Source organism: Ostrea edulis, chromosome 3 (assembly GCF_947568905.1).
Source record: "Ostrea edulis chromosome 3, xbOstEdul1.1, whole genome shotgun sequence".
Classification (NCBI taxonomy): Eukaryota; Metazoa; Mollusca; class Bivalvia; order Ostreida; family Ostreidae; genus Ostrea; species Ostrea edulis.
In genome coordinates this window covers 467,754-485,650 of record NC_079166.1, presented here as the reverse complement: position 1 = coordinate 485,650, position 17,897 = coordinate 467,754, and the positions used below count along the sequence as shown (strand labels likewise).

The 17,897-nt window shown below is 36.8% G+C and overlaps 1 protein-coding gene across 2 annotated transcripts; it reads right to left on the bottom strand.

The window, feature by feature from the left end:
* Positions 1-285: 285 nt before the first annotated feature.
* LOC125673395 (T-complex protein 11-like protein 1) lies at positions 286-17,652 on the bottom strand. Of its 2 annotated transcripts, XM_048909968.2 has the most exons (10): positions 17,460-17,652; positions 16,719-16,975; positions 15,457-15,589; positions 11,593-11,713; positions 10,986-11,206; positions 10,168-10,304; positions 7,230-7,408; positions 6,255-6,436; positions 3,828-3,994; positions 286-2,263 (listed from the first exon to the last, which is right to left on the bottom strand). In XM_048909968.2, the coding sequence occupies exons 2-10, from the start codon at positions 16,906-16,908 to the stop codon at positions 2,043-2,045; spliced, it is 1,551 nt and encodes a 516-aa protein (XP_048765925.2). In that variant the 5' UTR covers positions 16,909-16,975; positions 17,460-17,652; the 3' UTR covers positions 286-2,042. The 2 variants fall into 2 exon arrangements, with proteins under 2 accessions (XP_048765925.2, XP_048765926.2); XM_048909969.2 differs by lacking the exon at positions 17,460-17,652 and having other exon boundaries at positions 16,589-16,724.
* Positions 17,653-17,897: the final 245 nt, after the last annotated feature.

Here is a 17,897-nt window from a genome sequence, read left to right as displayed (position 1 = left end):
AAATAGAGTGTTTGCCCCAACATGCAGGTCAGGGTTTGAGTCCCGGCCACGACAGACCCAAGTCGTTAAAACAGGTAGTGACAGTTCAATCGCCAAATGCTTGGCATCATGCAGACGTGGATGTAATGGGTCCTCAGAGATGACCTCAAAAACAGAAGTTCCGTGTCATTGTTCAGTGGCCATAAGCGCCGAGCATAGGCCTAAATTTGCAGCCCTTCACCGGTGTTGGTGACGTCTCCATATGAGTAAAAAATTCTCGAGAGGGATGTTAAACAAGATACAATCAATCACATTCCCTTTATTCATACAAAAGTTATAGATATTTTAGCATTATCCAATCAAAATGAAGCACACATGTACATGCATGTGCAGGGTGTTAATTTTGACCATGCCAATCAGTAAAGAGTCTCAATAAAATTCAATAAGAGTTAAACTGATTATATGTTATGCAACACATCATAATATATACATGTATAATGAAACTATTTAAATGCACCCACAAGAACATACATGACAAATAAGGCCAGTTATGTACATGTACAGAACCCCACCAATCACCCTGTGAAGATTTTACCTTGATCCATTGAGCCGTTTTTGATAACTAAGATACTAACTTCACATAAAATCAAGATGTCACATGACACAGCTAACAGCAGGGGCGGATCAAGAAATTTTTGAAAGAGCGGGGGGTTTCTACCATAATTTGGTTTTCAAAGGGGTGGGGGTGGGGGGGTGTCCCACCCTCAAAATGCATTATTTTTACCCTTTTTAAGCAAAATTTTCTGACAAAAGGGGAGGGTGTGTGTGTGTGTGTGTTTCCAACCCTTGTAACCCCCGCCACTCTGATATGATATAATATTGAAGACATGATGCTAAGCAGAGCTGATACTAACTCAACGTGAAATCGAAGATGTCGCGCGGCACAGCTGTCAGTGACTTCATATAATATTGAAGATGTACGTTCACACTATATAGAGCTGATGCTAACTCAAGATAAAATCAAAGATGTCGCGTGACAAGGAGCCGAAGTCAACTTGACACAATATCCTATACACACTGGTCAACAAAGAAATCATAAAGCAGGAAGAGATATGTATATATATAAACCTATAGGTTTATTCTATTTATAAACTGTGCATTACAAACAGCATATCAACTAATATCACAAGAACTGCGTCTTATTTCAGCAAAATTCTGCTACAGCTGTATATATGCATCAAAAACAGGAAAATTTGACATAACTTTTCACGAGATAATCTAAAATTTGGTCCACTCTTTCATTTCACCAACCCTTATTGATATGGCAGAGTAGTTGTCCATTGTATATAACAATTTTGTTGTCCATGGGATTCTTAATGTAATTTTTGATTATCTTAAAAGTTTTATAATTTGGTAAATTGTTAATGTTTTTAATATGAAATTTGATTAAATATCATAAATACACAATTCTTAAATTCCAAAGGAATAGTCCAAATGTTATGTAATGCAAGAAAGAAAATTAAGAAATATTGAAAAAACAACATAATTATAAACTTGGCACACATGTTCATAATAGAAAACAATGCATACATGTTGCTTAAAAACACAAATTTGACAATATATTCACACAAATAATGCCTCTTCTAACATGTTTAAGAATAAACACTCAACAATTTCACAATCATATTATTCCTCTCTACTACATCACATAATGTTCAAAACAGTGTATGCACATACAAGAAATAATCACTAAATATTCAAACAGGCATAATGAAGTATCAAGAAGAGTTTTCTCCCTTGAAATGCGTTTCTCATGCAAGAAATATTCCACACAGAGCAAAGCAATCTGACTAAAGTACAGACCTATATTATTATATATATAATAATATAGGTCTGTACTTTAGTCAGATTGAGAGGAAAGTATTCGGCATTACTTTTAGAGCCCCTCTTGATGAGCTAAGTTCCCTTCACTCCGTCCTCTTGCATTCACACACTGGCCTCCAAAGTCTTCTGGAGTTCAAATAAATCCCATAATGCCTTTCATCTTCCTGTGACTTGACTGGTTACCTTGGAGACAGGTCTGCCATGTGTTTCTGTAGGAGTATGTTAATGATGTCTGTGTAATATGAACCAAACACGGACCTGTTGTAGGAAATCACTCGCAGGAAGCGACCACAGAGCTGGCTTAGCTCCCGTTCCACGGCAGAGAATCCGGCGGGCACCTTTAATGGTTCCTTATGTTGAGAGGAAATGATCTGTCTGATGAAGTCTAGCAATCTTTTAACTAAATTAGAGAGAGAGAAAACTTAATTAAGAGAAACTGAATCTTTCATGAATCAGAACTCTATGATTTATTTAACATGGAACGCTTTGTGCATGTTGGTGGGAATGGATTTCAGTAAGTTATTCTACTGAGTGCACCTAACAGAATACTCATGTATTTTATTCATTCAAACACTTGGAAACTATATTCTGGATTAAATTCATAGTCAAAAATAAAAAAGCTTCACAAATTAACATTATTTAATTCGTTCAATTCTAATGACTTTATGTCTGCTCTTACAGAGATTTTAACTAACAGAGAATGTAACTGAGACATGATAGTAACATACAGAGGGTGTAACTTAAGAGAAATCAAGTAACCTACAGAAGATGTAACTTATAAGAAGCATAATTTACAAAGAGTGTAAGATACTGAGAAATGTAACTTATAGAGTGTGTAACATACATTAAAAAGGGTGTAAATTAAAAGAATGTAACTTACAGAGGGTGTAACTAACAGAGGATGTAACTTATGGAGGGTGTAACTAACAGAGGATGTGACTAACAGAGGATGTAACTAACAGAGGGTGTAACTAACAGAGGATGTGACTTATGGAGGGTGTAACTAACAGAGGGTGTAACTAACAGAGGATGTGACTTATGGAGGGTGTAACTTATGGAGGATGTAACTAACAGAGGGTGTAACTTATGGAGGATGTAACTAACAGAGGATGTGACTAACAGAGGGTGTAACTAACAGAGGATGTGACTTATGGAGGGTGTAACTAACAGAGGCTGTAACTAACAGAGGATGTAACTTATGGAGGATGTAACTAACAGAGGATGTATTTAACAGAGGGTGTAACTTATGGAGGATGTAACTTACAGAGGGTGTAACTTATGGAGGGTGTAACTAACAGAGGATGTAACTAACAGAGGATGTGACTTATAGAGGGTGTAACTAACAGAGGATGTGACTTATGGAGGATGTAACTAACAGAGGCTGTAACTAACAGAGGATGTAACTTATGGAGGATGTAACTAACAGAGGATGTATTTAACAGAGGGTGTATTTAACAGAGGGTGTAACTTATGGAGGATGTAACTTACAGAGGGTGTAACTTATGGAGGGTGTAACTAACAGAGGATGTAACTTATGGAGGGTGTATTTAACAGAGGGTGTAACTTATGGAGGATGTAACTTATGGAGGATGTAACTAACAGAGGAAGTAACAAACAGAGGGTGTAACTTATGGAGGGTGTAACTAACAGAGGATGTAACTAACAGAGGATGTAACTTATGGAGGGTGTAACTAACAGAGGGTGTAACTTATGGAGGATGTAACTAACAGAGGGTGTAACTTATGGAGGATGTAACTAACAGAGGGTGTAACTTATGGAGGATGTAACTAACAGAGGATGTAACTTATGGAGGGTGTAACTAACAGAGGGTGTAACTTATAGAGGATGTAACTTACAGAGGGTGTAACTTAAGAGAATGTAACTTACAGAAAGTGTAACTAACAGAGGCCGTAACTGATGGAGGGTGTTCATTGTTAATTACAGAGAATTTACAGTGGACTTACACAGAATGTTGTATACTTTGTTGTCTTTATCAGATATATCTGTGATCTGACCAACCAGCATCTTCTGCTGGGCCTCCTCCCGAGCCTGGAATCCATGAGACGACAGGAAGTCATTCACCGTCTTGTTCACCTGTTCACCTACATTACTCATCGCTTTAGGGAGGTCGCTAAAAGAGAAAATCTCAACAGTGTAGAATACTAACATGTCTTAAAAGAGAAAATCTCAACAGTGTAGATACAAACATGTCTTAACAGAAAATCTCAACAGTGTAGAATACTAACATGTTTTACGAGAAAATCTCAACAGTGTAGATACAAACATGTCTTAAGAGAAAATCTCAACAGTGTAGAATACTAACATGTCGTAACAGAAAATCTCAACAGTGTAGAATACTAACATGTCTTATCAGAAAATCTCAACAGTGTAGAATACCAACATGTCTTTGGTCTAAGAGAGCACTTATCTAAAGTAACAAATATTTACATTTCTAATGTTTTTGCATTTAATATTTTTAACAATTTGCATGATAGCCATTTCCTCATGAATGTCATGCAGATGTGAACAGCACATAATATAGGAATCTTGACAAATATAGCACATGATCTATAATATAGTTACTGTACATGATCTAGTTCACTGGATAGGATTTCTAACAGAAATGAAAGTAAAATGTAAATATCAGAATTTTTCATTTCTGAAAACATATGAGGACATGAACTATGATGCTTCATAACTGTCGCGGTTGTAATATCAGTGAACTGTCGCGGTTGTAATATCAGTGAACTGTTGCGGTTGTAATATCAGTGAACTGTCGCGGTTGTAGTATCAGTGAACTGTCGCGGTTGTAATATCAGTGGAGTGTCGCGGTTGTAATATCAGTGAACTGTTGTGGTTGTAATATCAGTGAACTGTCGTGGTTGTAATATCAGTGGAGTGTCGTGGTTGTAATATCAGTGGAGTGTCATGGTTGTAATATCAGTGAACTGTCGCGGTTGTAATATCAGTGAACTGTTGTGGTTGTAATATCAGTGAACTGTCGCGGTTGTAATATCAGTGGAGTGTCGCGGTTGTAATATCAGTGGAGTGTACCGGTTGTAATATCAGTGAACTGTCCCGGTTGTAATATCAGTGGAGTGTTGCAGTTGTAATATCAGTGAACTGTCGTGGTTGTAATATCAGTGAATTGTCGCGGTTGTAATATCAGTGGAGTGTCGCGGTTGTAATATCAGTGAACTGTCGCGGTTGTAATATCAGTGGAGTGTTGCGGTTGTAATATCAGTGAACTGTTGCGGTTGTAATATCAGTGAACTGTCGCGGTTGTAATATCAGTGAGATGTCGCGGTTGTAATATCAGTGAACTGTCGCGGTTGTAATATCAGTGAACTGTCATGGTTGTAATATCAGTGAACTGTCGCGGTTGTAATATCAGTGAACTGTCGCGGTTGTAATATCAGTGAACTGTCGTGGTTGTAATATCAGTTAGATGTCCCGGTTGTAATGTCAGTGAACTGTTGCGGTTGTAATATCAGTGAACTGTCGCGGTTGTAATATCAGTGAACTGTCGTGGTTGTAATATCAGTTAGATGTCCCGGTTGTAATGTCAGTGAACTGTTGCGGTTGTAATGTCAGTGAACTGTCGTGGTTGTAATGTCAGTGAACTGTCGCGGTTGTAATATCAGTGAACTGTCGCGGTTGTAATATCAGTGAACTGTCGCGGTTGTAATATCAGTGAACTGTCGCGGTTGTAATATCAGTGAACTGTCGCGGTTGTAATATCAGTGAACTGTCGCGGTTGTAATATCAGTGAACTGTCGCGGTTGTAATATCAGTGAACTGTCGCGGTTGTAATATCAGTGAACTGTCGCGGTTGTAATATCAGTTAGATGTCCCGGTTGTAATGTCAGTGAACTGTCGCGGTTGTAATATCAGTGAACTGTCGCGGTTGTAATATCAGTGGAGTGTACCGGTTGTAATATCAGTGAACTGTCGCGGTTGTAATATCAGTGGAGTGTCTCGGTTGTAATATCAGTGAACTGTCGCGGTTGTAATATCAGTGAACTGTCGCGGTTGTAATATCAGTGGAGTGTACCGGTTGTAATATCAGTGGAGTGTCGCGGTTGTAATATCAGTGGAGTGTCTCGGTTGTAATATCAGTGAACTGTCGCGGTTGTAATATCAGTGGAGTGTCGCGGTTGTAATATCAGTGAATTGTCGCGGTTGTAATATCAGTGAACTGTCGCGGTTGTAATATCAGTGGAGTGTCGCGGTTGTAATATCAGTGAACTGTCGCGGTTGTAATATCAGTGGAGTGTCGTGGTTGTAATATCAGTGAACTGTCATGGTTGTAATATCAGTGGAGTGTCGTGGTTGTAATATCAGTGGAGTGTCGCGGTTGTAATATCAGTGAACTGTTGTGGTTCTATTACCTGTTTGATACCCCCTCCAGTAGAGTACAGATCTCGGATTTTAATTTGTCTTTTAGGACTTGGACACCAGAAATAGAAGACCCCACTGTGCTGTAGGTAATCATCAGGACAGATGAAATGAGGGCTAGTCGGTGGGCTTTTTCCCTCTGTTCCGTTACTCGAGCATGGTCCATCACCAGCGTCTATCAGAAAAAGGACAAATGCTTTTTTTAAATAACCAAGTAGCATGAAATATGAAGTTAAATCTTAGCAGCACATGTACTCAATAGGCAGGAAAGTCGTCAAATGAAAAACCAAAAGAGAATATAAAGCACGAGTTAAATTCTCAATACAATAAAACAGACTTATAACAAATTCACGCTTATTGCGAAGTCATATTTATTACTCTAGGGAGGAAAATAATGAAAATTTTATTGGATATAAGGAAGTTTGGTTATAATGAACTGTTCTTTTTTTTTTGCTAGACTTGGAAGTTCACTATAACCATATTTTACTGTATAATGAAGTTTAGTTATAACAAACTGTTTTTTGCTGACACTGGAGGTTCACTATAACCATGTTTTACTGTATGTTGATATCATAGCAAGTGTTGATGACCTTCCATTTAAAGTGTTACTTATATACTGATTACTGAATAACAATTATTGTTTTGCCTTGGAGTAGAATGATGCTCTGTCTGTGAATGAAACCTGTCATATGATAGCCTTCTAAATTTCTTATGATGACAAGTAGCAAAATTCAGATGGCAACACACCATCTGCAATGTCTTCTCAATTGTATTTCTTTGTTACGAATTTCTGTAGACAGTCAGTAAGAAACCTAATAATTATAATTATCCAAAGCTATTTTCATCACAAGTTATATTGCAAAATGAGGCAACATGTATATCGTATGTGTAGTCAAACTCTGAGGTTTGCAGCCACTGATCTTTGCAAGAAAGTGGTGCTTCAAAATTTCTCATCACTGCTTCCATACCTCAGGAATGACATTTCGCTCATCCCAGTGCAGTAATTCGATGTAGGCCTCATTCAATATGGCTGCTGGTGTTGCCAGGGGCAATGACATGGCTTCCTCCACTGCGTTAACATCTGTGATTTTATCATGACTTCTCTTCAGCCAGACTTTCGTGAACTCCAAACCATCAATCCCAGTTTCTTGAAATACAATTTGTTGTTGTTAATGATTTCTGATGTTGTTGATGATTGCTAATGTGCTTGACAATTCCTGACGCTTTTGATAATTCCTGACGCTTTTGATAATTCCTGACGTTTTTGATAATTTCTTATGCTTTTAATAATTTTCAATGTGTTTAATAATGTTGATAACTCATGGTATTTTTAAAATATCATTTCTGATGTTTTTGATAATTTCTGATGTTTTTGACAATTTCTGATGTCTTTAATAATTTCTGATGTCTTTTAATCTCTAATATTGATGATTCATGTTTTTGATAATTTCTGATGTTTTTGATAATTTCTGATGTTGATGATTCATGTTTTTGATAATTTCTGACATTGATGACTCATGTTTTTGATAATGTCTGATGTTTTTGATAATTTTTAATGTTTTCAAAAGTGTACTTGATTGCAGATGCAACTCACATGATTAGAAGTCCTACTTCTAAGTTATAACCTGGACAGCCATTGGTCCACGTTAATTTGACTGACCTTATCTGTATGAACTATAGATTCAAGGTAATGAGACACAATCTAGTCACAACAGTGTAATGTTTTAGTATGTCTACTTCTACAATCATTGTAAAACGTGTAAATTCCTAGGGCTGAAACGATTCACCGAAATATTGATACTATAACCGCTCGATTAAATGTTCAATACGTTTAAAAAAAAATCAGGTTTGGCAAAATACAATGGACTTGACTTGTACTTTTTATGTTTACATGTATGAGGGACAAAATGACATCCGATAACAGTCAGAATGTTGTTAGCCATAAGCCTGATCAAAACAATAATGAACTTAGGGAAGTTAGTTCCTGAGCATCTGAGTACAACTGCGCAGGATGCTATAACTAAGTATTTACTGGTTCAATACTGATCCCATTGGTGCAAATATATTACACATCTATTGCTGAACCCTATCCAGTTGAAATTTTTTGTGTCAATTCAAATTTTGAAAGGGTTTGACAGGGACTATATTTCGTCGCGGAAGGATTCACTAATCAAAAAGTTCTAACTCTGCATGATATTACAGTTTCTTCCAATATATCGCCTATTTTTATACCCCTATACGTGTATTTCAGTTTTATAATTCATGACACAGGTAGTTGAGACTTGGAACTATAGTTCAAATGTTGTGATTTATTAGCTTGGTTGATATATTTTTCCAAACAGAACACTGATTCTTAAAAAAGTTCTAATTAACTTGAAATTTTGTATAAAAATTCAGTATTTTTGCAAATAATTCAAAAATTTGATCTCCAAACCCCACTTTTTTAAAGTTGCATTTTAAATTGGAAGACCAGACCTTGAAAATTATGTAAAATTTTAGAAATTGACATTACTCCTAATATGTCCTTTTAGATTCTAAATTTTGATATCATGAAGTTTTTCATACATCAAGTGCAAAAAGGTCATTATTCATTTCCTTTACGAGTATGAATTTCTTTTTTCATCTGCAGTGTTAGAGGACATGATTATGTATCTATTTTATGTAATGATTGATTTGTGTTGCATATGTTCTGTTGACATTAACAGAAAAATCAAGTTTAATTGAATAAATTTTAAGTACAATAAGGTCATATTTAGAACACTATAGCTCAATAACAAGCATTGCGACCCCAGTTTTTCTTTTTAATTTCCTAATTCTCCTTCAATGTAGAAATCAAAAATACACTTCCCAAAAAATTGACATTACTCCAAGTGTCGGGTGCGAACCTCTTTCACCAGTTAAAACTACAAAGCCAACAGGCATCTTACTGTTCAATGGTTTGGAAACATTTTGCTTTTGAATTGTGACTGCATCTTCGTAATTAAATTTTTCTTCGAAGTTCTTATTGTTTTTTTTCTGTAAAATGTATTGTATTGAATCATGGCATTAGTATTGCAATATGTATCGTATCATGAAAGGGGCGTATTGTTTCAGCCCTAACTATTCTCATAAACATTGTATCATTTCCATAAACAGCGTACTAATTACATGTAATGTACTATTCACATTAACACTGCATCCTTCATGTGAACAGAGTCAGTGGCCCTCGTTACAACTACATGATTACAACAGAGTCAGTGGCCCTCATTACACCTACATGATTACAAACAGTGTCAGTAGCCCTTGTTACACCTACATGATTACAAACAGTGTCAGTAGCCCTCGTTACACCTACATGATTACAAACAGTGTCAGTAGCCCTCATTACACCTACATGATTACAAACAGAGTCAGTGGCCCTCGTTACAACTACATGATTACAACAGAGTCAGTGGCCCTCATTACACCTACATGATTACAAACAGTGTCAGTAGCCCTCGTTACACCTACATGATTACAAACAGTGTCAGTAGCCCTCGTTACAACTACATGATTACAAGAGTCAGTGGCCCTCGTTACAACTACATGATTACAACAGAGTCAGTGGCCCTCATTACACCTACATGATTACAAACAGTGTCAGTAGCCCGCGTTACACCTACATGATTACAAACAGTGTCAGTGGCCCTCGTTACACCTACATGATAAACTAGTGGTGTGTGAACACAGTAAGTAAATGGTTTCTAACCTTGTTGGGATTAAAGGAAGTCCTGGAATTTTGTGTTTGACAGACAAATGAAGTCTAACCTTGGGATTTACGAGGCCATGGAATTTTTGTGTGTGTGACAGATAAATGGCGTCTAACTTAATTGTGATTTGAGGAGATCCTGGAATTTTTGTGTTGGAGACAGATAAATGAAGTCTAACCTTGTTGGGATTTGAGGAAGTCCTGGAATTTTTGTCGTTCATACTCTACTGACTGTTGCTGGCAGTACGGTCGAATTTGTTGTAAGGTGAAATTTGCCATGTCCATTTTCATGAGATCCAGCACTTCAAAAATCTCCCTGTTAAAAAGAGAAAGAAAAAAAAAAAACCTTATTGCATTGCGGCATTCTCTATTATATGGTTGTTAATTTTAGTATCATAGAAGTATTCAGAGACATTAACATTATATCTGAAGCTGGACAATGGCACTGTATATTAATGGAACTATCCCTGTGTGGTTTACCTGACACAGACATGCATCAACAGGATACAAAGACAATGAACATGGATATATACACCAATGAGTTACAAGTACCCTACCCCATCCTCCCCACACTTTAGCCACTCCCCATCCAAAGATAAATCCTCCCTTCCCCACCCACACTTCAGCCCCTCCCCCTCCCACCCACACATAGGCCCCCTTCCCCTCCCACCTTTCTGCCCCTTCTCCTTCCTACATGTACCACATTTCAGCCCCTCCCATCCACCCACCCACATTTCAGCCCCTCTCCCTTCCTACCCACATCAGAGTAATGGTATATTAATCACATGTATGTTAGTATTCAGTATTTAGTGTTGTTATGAGAAATATAAAAACTTTTATTCTAAATGAGTTGTGGAACACATCAGAAGCACATTTCCTACCATGTGTATTTTCTTAAAAGAAGGATCATATTCTCTATCAGCCCATTCACGAAAATTTGAAATGTGAATTACTTTACTATAATGATAAAGTGTAGTGCAAAAGATATGCAGCTTACTTGAAAAGGGGGACAACTTCTTTGATTGTTTTAAGTTTTGTCACTTGCTCATCCCTGACTGGAGCGCACAGCTTCTCCATCACACCAACAATGTAGTTAGAATAATAATAAATGTCAAAGGCATCATTCTCAAGCTTCTGTCTGATCAAGTCAATGTCAAGCACCTCGTTGATCTGGGCCCTGAATCGCACATGCTGGGGCAGCAGAAGCATCACGATATTCTAAAATAAAAGCAATGGACTAGGCTTTTCTAAATTTAAAGAAATTGTTTCAAGGTAAAACCACAGGCAATTATATTGCTTGGGTTCGAATTTTCTATTAAAAAGTACTCTTCAATAATTATAGCAAATTTGAATCCATGCAATATAATTGCATGTGGGAAAAACATTTTAACTCTTATAATTTGGAAATGCATTACTGTTTCAAATATATCATAATCAAATCTGACGATCAGAAAGACATCTATAATACATTATAATCCCGAGATATGACACGGTCTATAATACATTATAATCCCGAGATATGACACGGTCTATAATACATTATAATCCCGAGATCTGAAGTTGTCTATAATACATTATGATCCCGAGATCTGTGATCCCATTACCTCCTTCACTTCCTGTATCAGAACCAGGGCGTGCATAAAGTCAGGTGGATCCTCATTCAGTTTTTCTTGAAAGGCATCCCAGAATGCTCTTCTGACCGTCTCCTTCACCTGCTTCTCTATGCTGTAATCAGAGAAAGCATTCAAATGATGTCACTGTGCTTACTATCAAATAGCCAATCAGAGAAAGCATTCAAATGATGTCACTGTGCTTACTATCAAATAGCCAATCAAAGAAAGCATTCAAATGATGTCACTGTGCTTACTATCAAATAGCCAATCAAAGAAAGCATTCAAATGATGTCACTGTGCTTACTATCAAATAGCCAATCAGAGAAGCATTCAAATGATGTCACTGCACTTACTATCAAATAGCCAATCAGAGAAAGCATTCAAATGATGTCACTGCGCTTACTATCAAATAGAAAATCAGAGAAGCATTCAAATGATGTCACTGCACTTACTATCAAATAGCCAATCAGAGAAAGCATTCAAATGATGTCACTGCGCTTACTATCAAATAGCCAATCAGAGAAGCATTCAAATGATGTCACTGTGCTTACTATCAAATAGCCAATCAAAGAAAGCATTCAAATGATGTCCCTGTGCTTACTATCAAATAGCCAATCAGAGAAAGCATTCAAATGATGTCACTGCGCTTACTATCAAATAGCCAATCAGAGAAGCATTCAAATGATGTCACTGCACTTACTATCAAATAGCCAATCAGAGAAAGCATTCAAATGATGTCACTGCGCTTACTATCAAATAGCCAATCAGAGAAGCATTTAAATGATGTCACTGTGCTTACTATCAAATAGCCAATCAGAGAAAGCATTCAAATGATGTCACTGTGCTTACTATCAAATAGCCAATCAGAGAAAGCATTCAAATGATGTCACTGCACTTACTATCAAATAGCCAATCAGAGAAAGCATTCAAATGATGTCACTGCACTTACTATCAAATAGCCAATCAGAGAAGCATTCAAATGATGTCACTGTGCTTACTATCAAATAGCCAATCAGAGAAAGCATTCAAATGATGTCACTGCACTTACTATCAAATAGCCAATCAGAGAAGCATTCAAATGATGTCACTGTGCTTACTATCAAATAGCCAATCAGAGAAAGCATTCAAATGATGTCACTGTGCTAAATTACTGTCAAATAGCCAATCAAAGAAAGCATTCAAATGATGTCACTGCGCTTACTATCAAATAACCAATCAGAGAAGCATTCAAATGATGTCACTGTGCTTACTATCAAATAGCCAATCAGAGAAAGCATTCAAATGATGTCACTGCGCTTACTATCAAATAGCCAATCAGAGAAGCATTCAAATGATGTCACTGTGCTTACTATCAAATAGCCAATCAGAAAAAGCATTCAAATGATGTCACTGCGCTTACTATCAAATAGCCAATCAGAGAAAGCATTCAAATGATGTCACTGTGCTTACTATCAAATAGCCAATCAGAGAAAGCATTCAAATGATGTCACTGCGCTTACTATCAAATAGCCAATCAGAGAAAGCATTCAAATGATGTCACTGTGCTTACTATCAAATAGCCAATCAGAGAAAGCATTCAAATGATGTCACTGTGCTAAATTACTGTCAAATAGCCAATCAGAGAAAGCATTCAAATGATGTCACTGTGCTTACTATCAAATAGCCAATCAAATAGCCAATCAGAGAAAGCATTCAAATGATGTCACTGTGCTTACTATCAAATAGCCAATCAGAGAAAGCATTCAAATTATGTCACTGCGCTTACTATCAAATAGCCAATCAGAGAAAGCATTCAAATGATGTCACTGCGCTTACTATCAAATAGCCAATCAGAGAAGCATTCAAATGATGTCAATGTGCTTACTATCAAATAGCCAATCAGAGAAAGCATTCAAATGATGTCACTGTGCTAAATTACTGTCAAATAGCCAATCAGAGAAAGCATTCAAATGATGTCACTGTGCTAAATTACTGTCAAATAGCCAATCAGAGAAAGCATTCAAATGATGTCACTGTGCTAAATTACTGTCAAATAGCCAATCAGAGAAAGCATTCAAATGATGTCACTGTGCTAAATTACTGTCAAATAGCCAATCAGAGAAAGCATTCAAATGATGTCACTGTGCTAAATTACTGTCAAATAGCCTTTCAAAATACGATTCACAACATGTTACAAATACAAAGTGAGCAGTATCACTGTATAACAGTATTGTTCTTAGATGAGCTCTTACAAACCTAACTGATATATTTCACACATGAATATATTAAGCTGATGCACAGTGTTAATAACATTCATAGATTACAATTAGGAATATATTCAATCAAAATTTACAAATATCATCTCTACTGCTTAAAATACATGGATATATTTACATATACATTTGTGCCTTTCATCAGGTGATCAGAACTCTTCTAACTTTAAGTCTGTGTTTACGATGATTTCATGTATTAATTAGTATTTTTATATACCCATCAATGTTTCGTTTTTTATACTGTGGATTTCACAGAGTGTGATCGGCTTTTCCGGATCACCACATTGGTTTTCTGATTCCTTATCAGTATCCTCTGAAACTGATGACGTCACAAAGCATCAATGCAAAGTTTTTTGTGGAAAATATTGACCGTGTCTAACTGCGTACACAAAATATAATTTCACTGTATGTCTGCATTTTGGATTACATTTAGTATCTTATAAATGTGGATTTAAAATGCGTAAGAGGCATCATCGGAAACCCACGGTCGGTCGCTCTACGATTACCAACCATGGGTCACAAGGCTGATATTTTCGCATAACTCATTAAAATGCGTGATCTTACGTGACCTATCGAGGACCAATGGGAATTGCCATAAATATTCCTGGTACTCAAAGTGTCAGCTGTAATGGTAGTGTTCATGAAAGTGTGTGTGTTTTGTTGTGCCACTATCAAAGATATGTAGATGAAAACTCCAGATTTAGCACCCCAAATGGCTGATTATTTTAACTAATAATTCACTTTCACATGTGCCCCCCCCCCCCCCCCCTTCAGAAATCCTGGATCCGCTTCTGGTATGTCGTTCACATGTTATTTTATAATTAGCGTAGGTGAGACATCAATTGTGTTTACACGAGAGAGGTGTGTTTTAGATCGAAGGTTACAATTATTGGCTCAAATTGTGCCGACAACACAACTGGAACAAATTACGACAGTACTTAATACGCAAGTAAGTTTAACATACCTATAGAAACCGATGAAATACCAAGTCTATTAAAAAAAACACACATTGCTTGTATGATGGAACTACAAACTCATGGAGAACATGTAGAGACCTGTTCACAGACTGGTAGGCAGTAAGATAGTAAATGCTTGGTAACACAGGCTTTTTCCTCCCCTGTCTTTATAGACACAAATACACCCTCCACTTCAATAATGCAGATAAAGCATCTTGTTGAAAGTTTTGTAACTTGTTCAACTTAAATCTTGGCTTCGAAAGCATGTTTTTCTATGCTACTGAGGACTGGAAATAAGGGCTTTTTCATTGGTTGAATATCACAATAAGGAATGGTAAAGTGACCAATCGCATATATAGAAGCCGAGACGCACCTTCCAGCAAAAATACTGGCCTTATGACCCATGGTAGGTAATCGTAGAGCCACTGACCGTGGGTTTTTAACGATGCATAATAGGGTATATAATAAATTTATCATTACTACAGTAACTTGATCCGAAGAGTTGGATCATGTTTCGGTGACAGGTGCGGATCATCAGATTACAGGAGACGCAAAGCATTGAGTTTGATCTGATGATCCGCGCCTGTCAACTCGACGTGATCTGACTCTTTGGATCAAGTTACTGTAGTATTAATATATCTATTTACCTGTCATCGGGCGGTTGGAACTCTTCTAACTTGAAGTCTGTGTTTACAGCAATTTCATGAGCCAATGCCATGTTTTTGACTCCATTGGCAGCTTCCATTAACTGTTCAAAGCTCAGAAACTTTGGTGGAGAAGCTGAAATATTTAACGATTCATATTATTCCACATCACTATCGACATATCTTTCTTTTCTAATTCGATCTATTGACAGTAATACTGAGATGCTTTTGAAGTAAATGAAACTTAGTCAGTGAATACCAGATCTAGATTTATCAAATTTAAATAAACTTAACTCAAAACTTGGACTTAAGTCTGAGATTTTACTAAAATTTTGGATGCTCAAATAGATGAAAACTCAAACGTATACTTATAGGTTTGAGATCTTTTCCAGATAGCCAAGCCACAGCATGGATGCATTCAAGACTGAAGTGGCTACAGGGATCGACATTAACGGTTGTCCGATTGCCCGAGGCAAGTGAAAACCCAGTTCGGACAAGTAAAACTCAATACACACTTGCCCAATGGGGCAAGTGATTATTTAAGTAGGAAATGTGATTATTATAATAATTGTGTTAAGCTTGATGAATATCAAATATTAAAAAATAAAGTCCAACTCCATATATTGCTGTTTGTCAGATTATAACGAAGGCCCATTCTAGTAGATTGTACTGTATCACCAAATGACAGAGAGAGATAAGAGTTCCTGGTTAACAGGCTTAATAGAGTCTAAAATATTTCGGACAACTAAGTTTTTCATTCGGACAACTAAAACTTCGAGTTTACTTGCCCAAAGGGCAAGTAAGAAGAAAAGTTAATGTCTATCCTATGTATATATATAGTGCTGTGAATTTAAGTTGAATGGACATGTGGCTACGTATATTGCTGTGAAGTTGAATGGTCATCTAGACTAAACCTTACATGGGGATAACAAGCATTAACTCGATATACAGTGCGTTCAATAGACCTAGATATCTAACCTAGCAGCTATGATCTTGAACACAGCCCTAGATAACCCAAGAAGTTTGAATAGAGCTGATTTGTAATGGGACATGATTTTTACACAAACGTGATGATGTCATTAATATTTTTAAGAAAGTCAGTGTACCCCCAAAAAAATCCAGATGCCCACTGTACCTTCTGAGGTAGATAGAATCACTGCTGGTAATGAGGACTGAACCCAGGTCACAGCCATCAGAAGTGAGCGTGATATCCCAGTCATACAAACCATTCACACAAACTATGCCATGTGTACAGAGTCATTTACCTGCCACCATAAATGCTGGAGGAATTCTAGGAGAACTTGGTGACCCTGATCTTGTTTTCTTCTTTTCTGTCTCAGAATCACTGACGGAGCTTCCGGTTGACAAACTTAGCTCTCCATCATCCTGCTCTTGAAGTGGAAATTCTCCATTCAGGGAGTCATCTAAACTACTGGGGCTCTTCTTGTCAGACATGTCCAAATAAAATGGGAATCTTAACCTCTTCTTCTGACACGAAACAAATTTACATCGGCTGCTCTCTCTGCAATATATTAATTAGTGATTACACATATATACATGCATGTTCCTAAAGATTTCAAGAGTGTACATGTTTTGCAATGAAATTTAGTGGAGGAGAACGATTGATGTGCTCCATATGATACCGTTTCCTTTTGGCAGAGTTTCAAAGAATCAATGCCCTTGTTTATATATCTCAGGTAAAACTTTGTTAAAGCATCACAGAGAACAATTTAAATAACCCGTAAGAAGCAACTGAATTTCGACGCACACCAATTTGTCATGAAGCCAAAAAAACAAAAAACAAAAAAAAAAACCCCACAAACCAGCAAACAAAACCATATAAACAACAAACACACACACAAATAACACCCCCAGAAAAATGTGCTGCAAAGATACAAGAATACTCATACACTATATATGGTCATTTACGTCACGCAGAATACAGTACAACAGAACAGCTGATAAACGTAAACAAAAATCTTTGTAATTGTGTACAGCGGCGTTACCTCTCAGTTTTCAATCCTCAGGTTGTGGAAGTTTGTGTTGAAAATGGATTGCCTGTCTGTTGATTTAGTTTTTGTTGGAATTTGTTTTCTAGAACTCTCTCGATACAAAGAGACGCGACGCTATAGCATGATGATTATAAATACATATGCAATGTTTACGGAAGTGACGTGATATTTTAAAAAGCACCGAGAAGGTCCGAATAGCGGTGGGCGGTAAATCTAGTACTGCCGACTCCCGACTGTCCCGGATTGCGATGTTTTATAGATTATATTAAAACCGGCGAACAGAATAACTTCATATTTCTTGGGAACAATCTTTATGTCCAAATTGATTCATACAATTAAAAAAAACAACAATATTAATAAGTATAAATACTTAAACTGGAGATGCAGCATACTCAAAAGCGGTAAATCTAGTACTGTGTTTTAAATGCCAAA

Bases quoted from the DNA above. Each gene is read 5' to 3' on its own strand.
- LOC125673395 (XM_048909968.2), bottom strand. From the start codon at position 16,908: ATGTCTGACAAGAAGAGCCCCAGTAGTTTAGATGACTCCCTGAATGGA. The intron at 11,207-11,592 runs GTAATGGGATCA...CTTTTATTTTAG, and splicing joins TGATACAGGAAGTGAAGGAG to AATATCGTGATGCTTCTGCT. The intron at 2,264-3,827 runs GTAAGTCCACTG...TCTCTAATTTAG, and splicing joins CAAAGTATACAACATTCTGT to TTAAAAGATTGCTAGACTTC.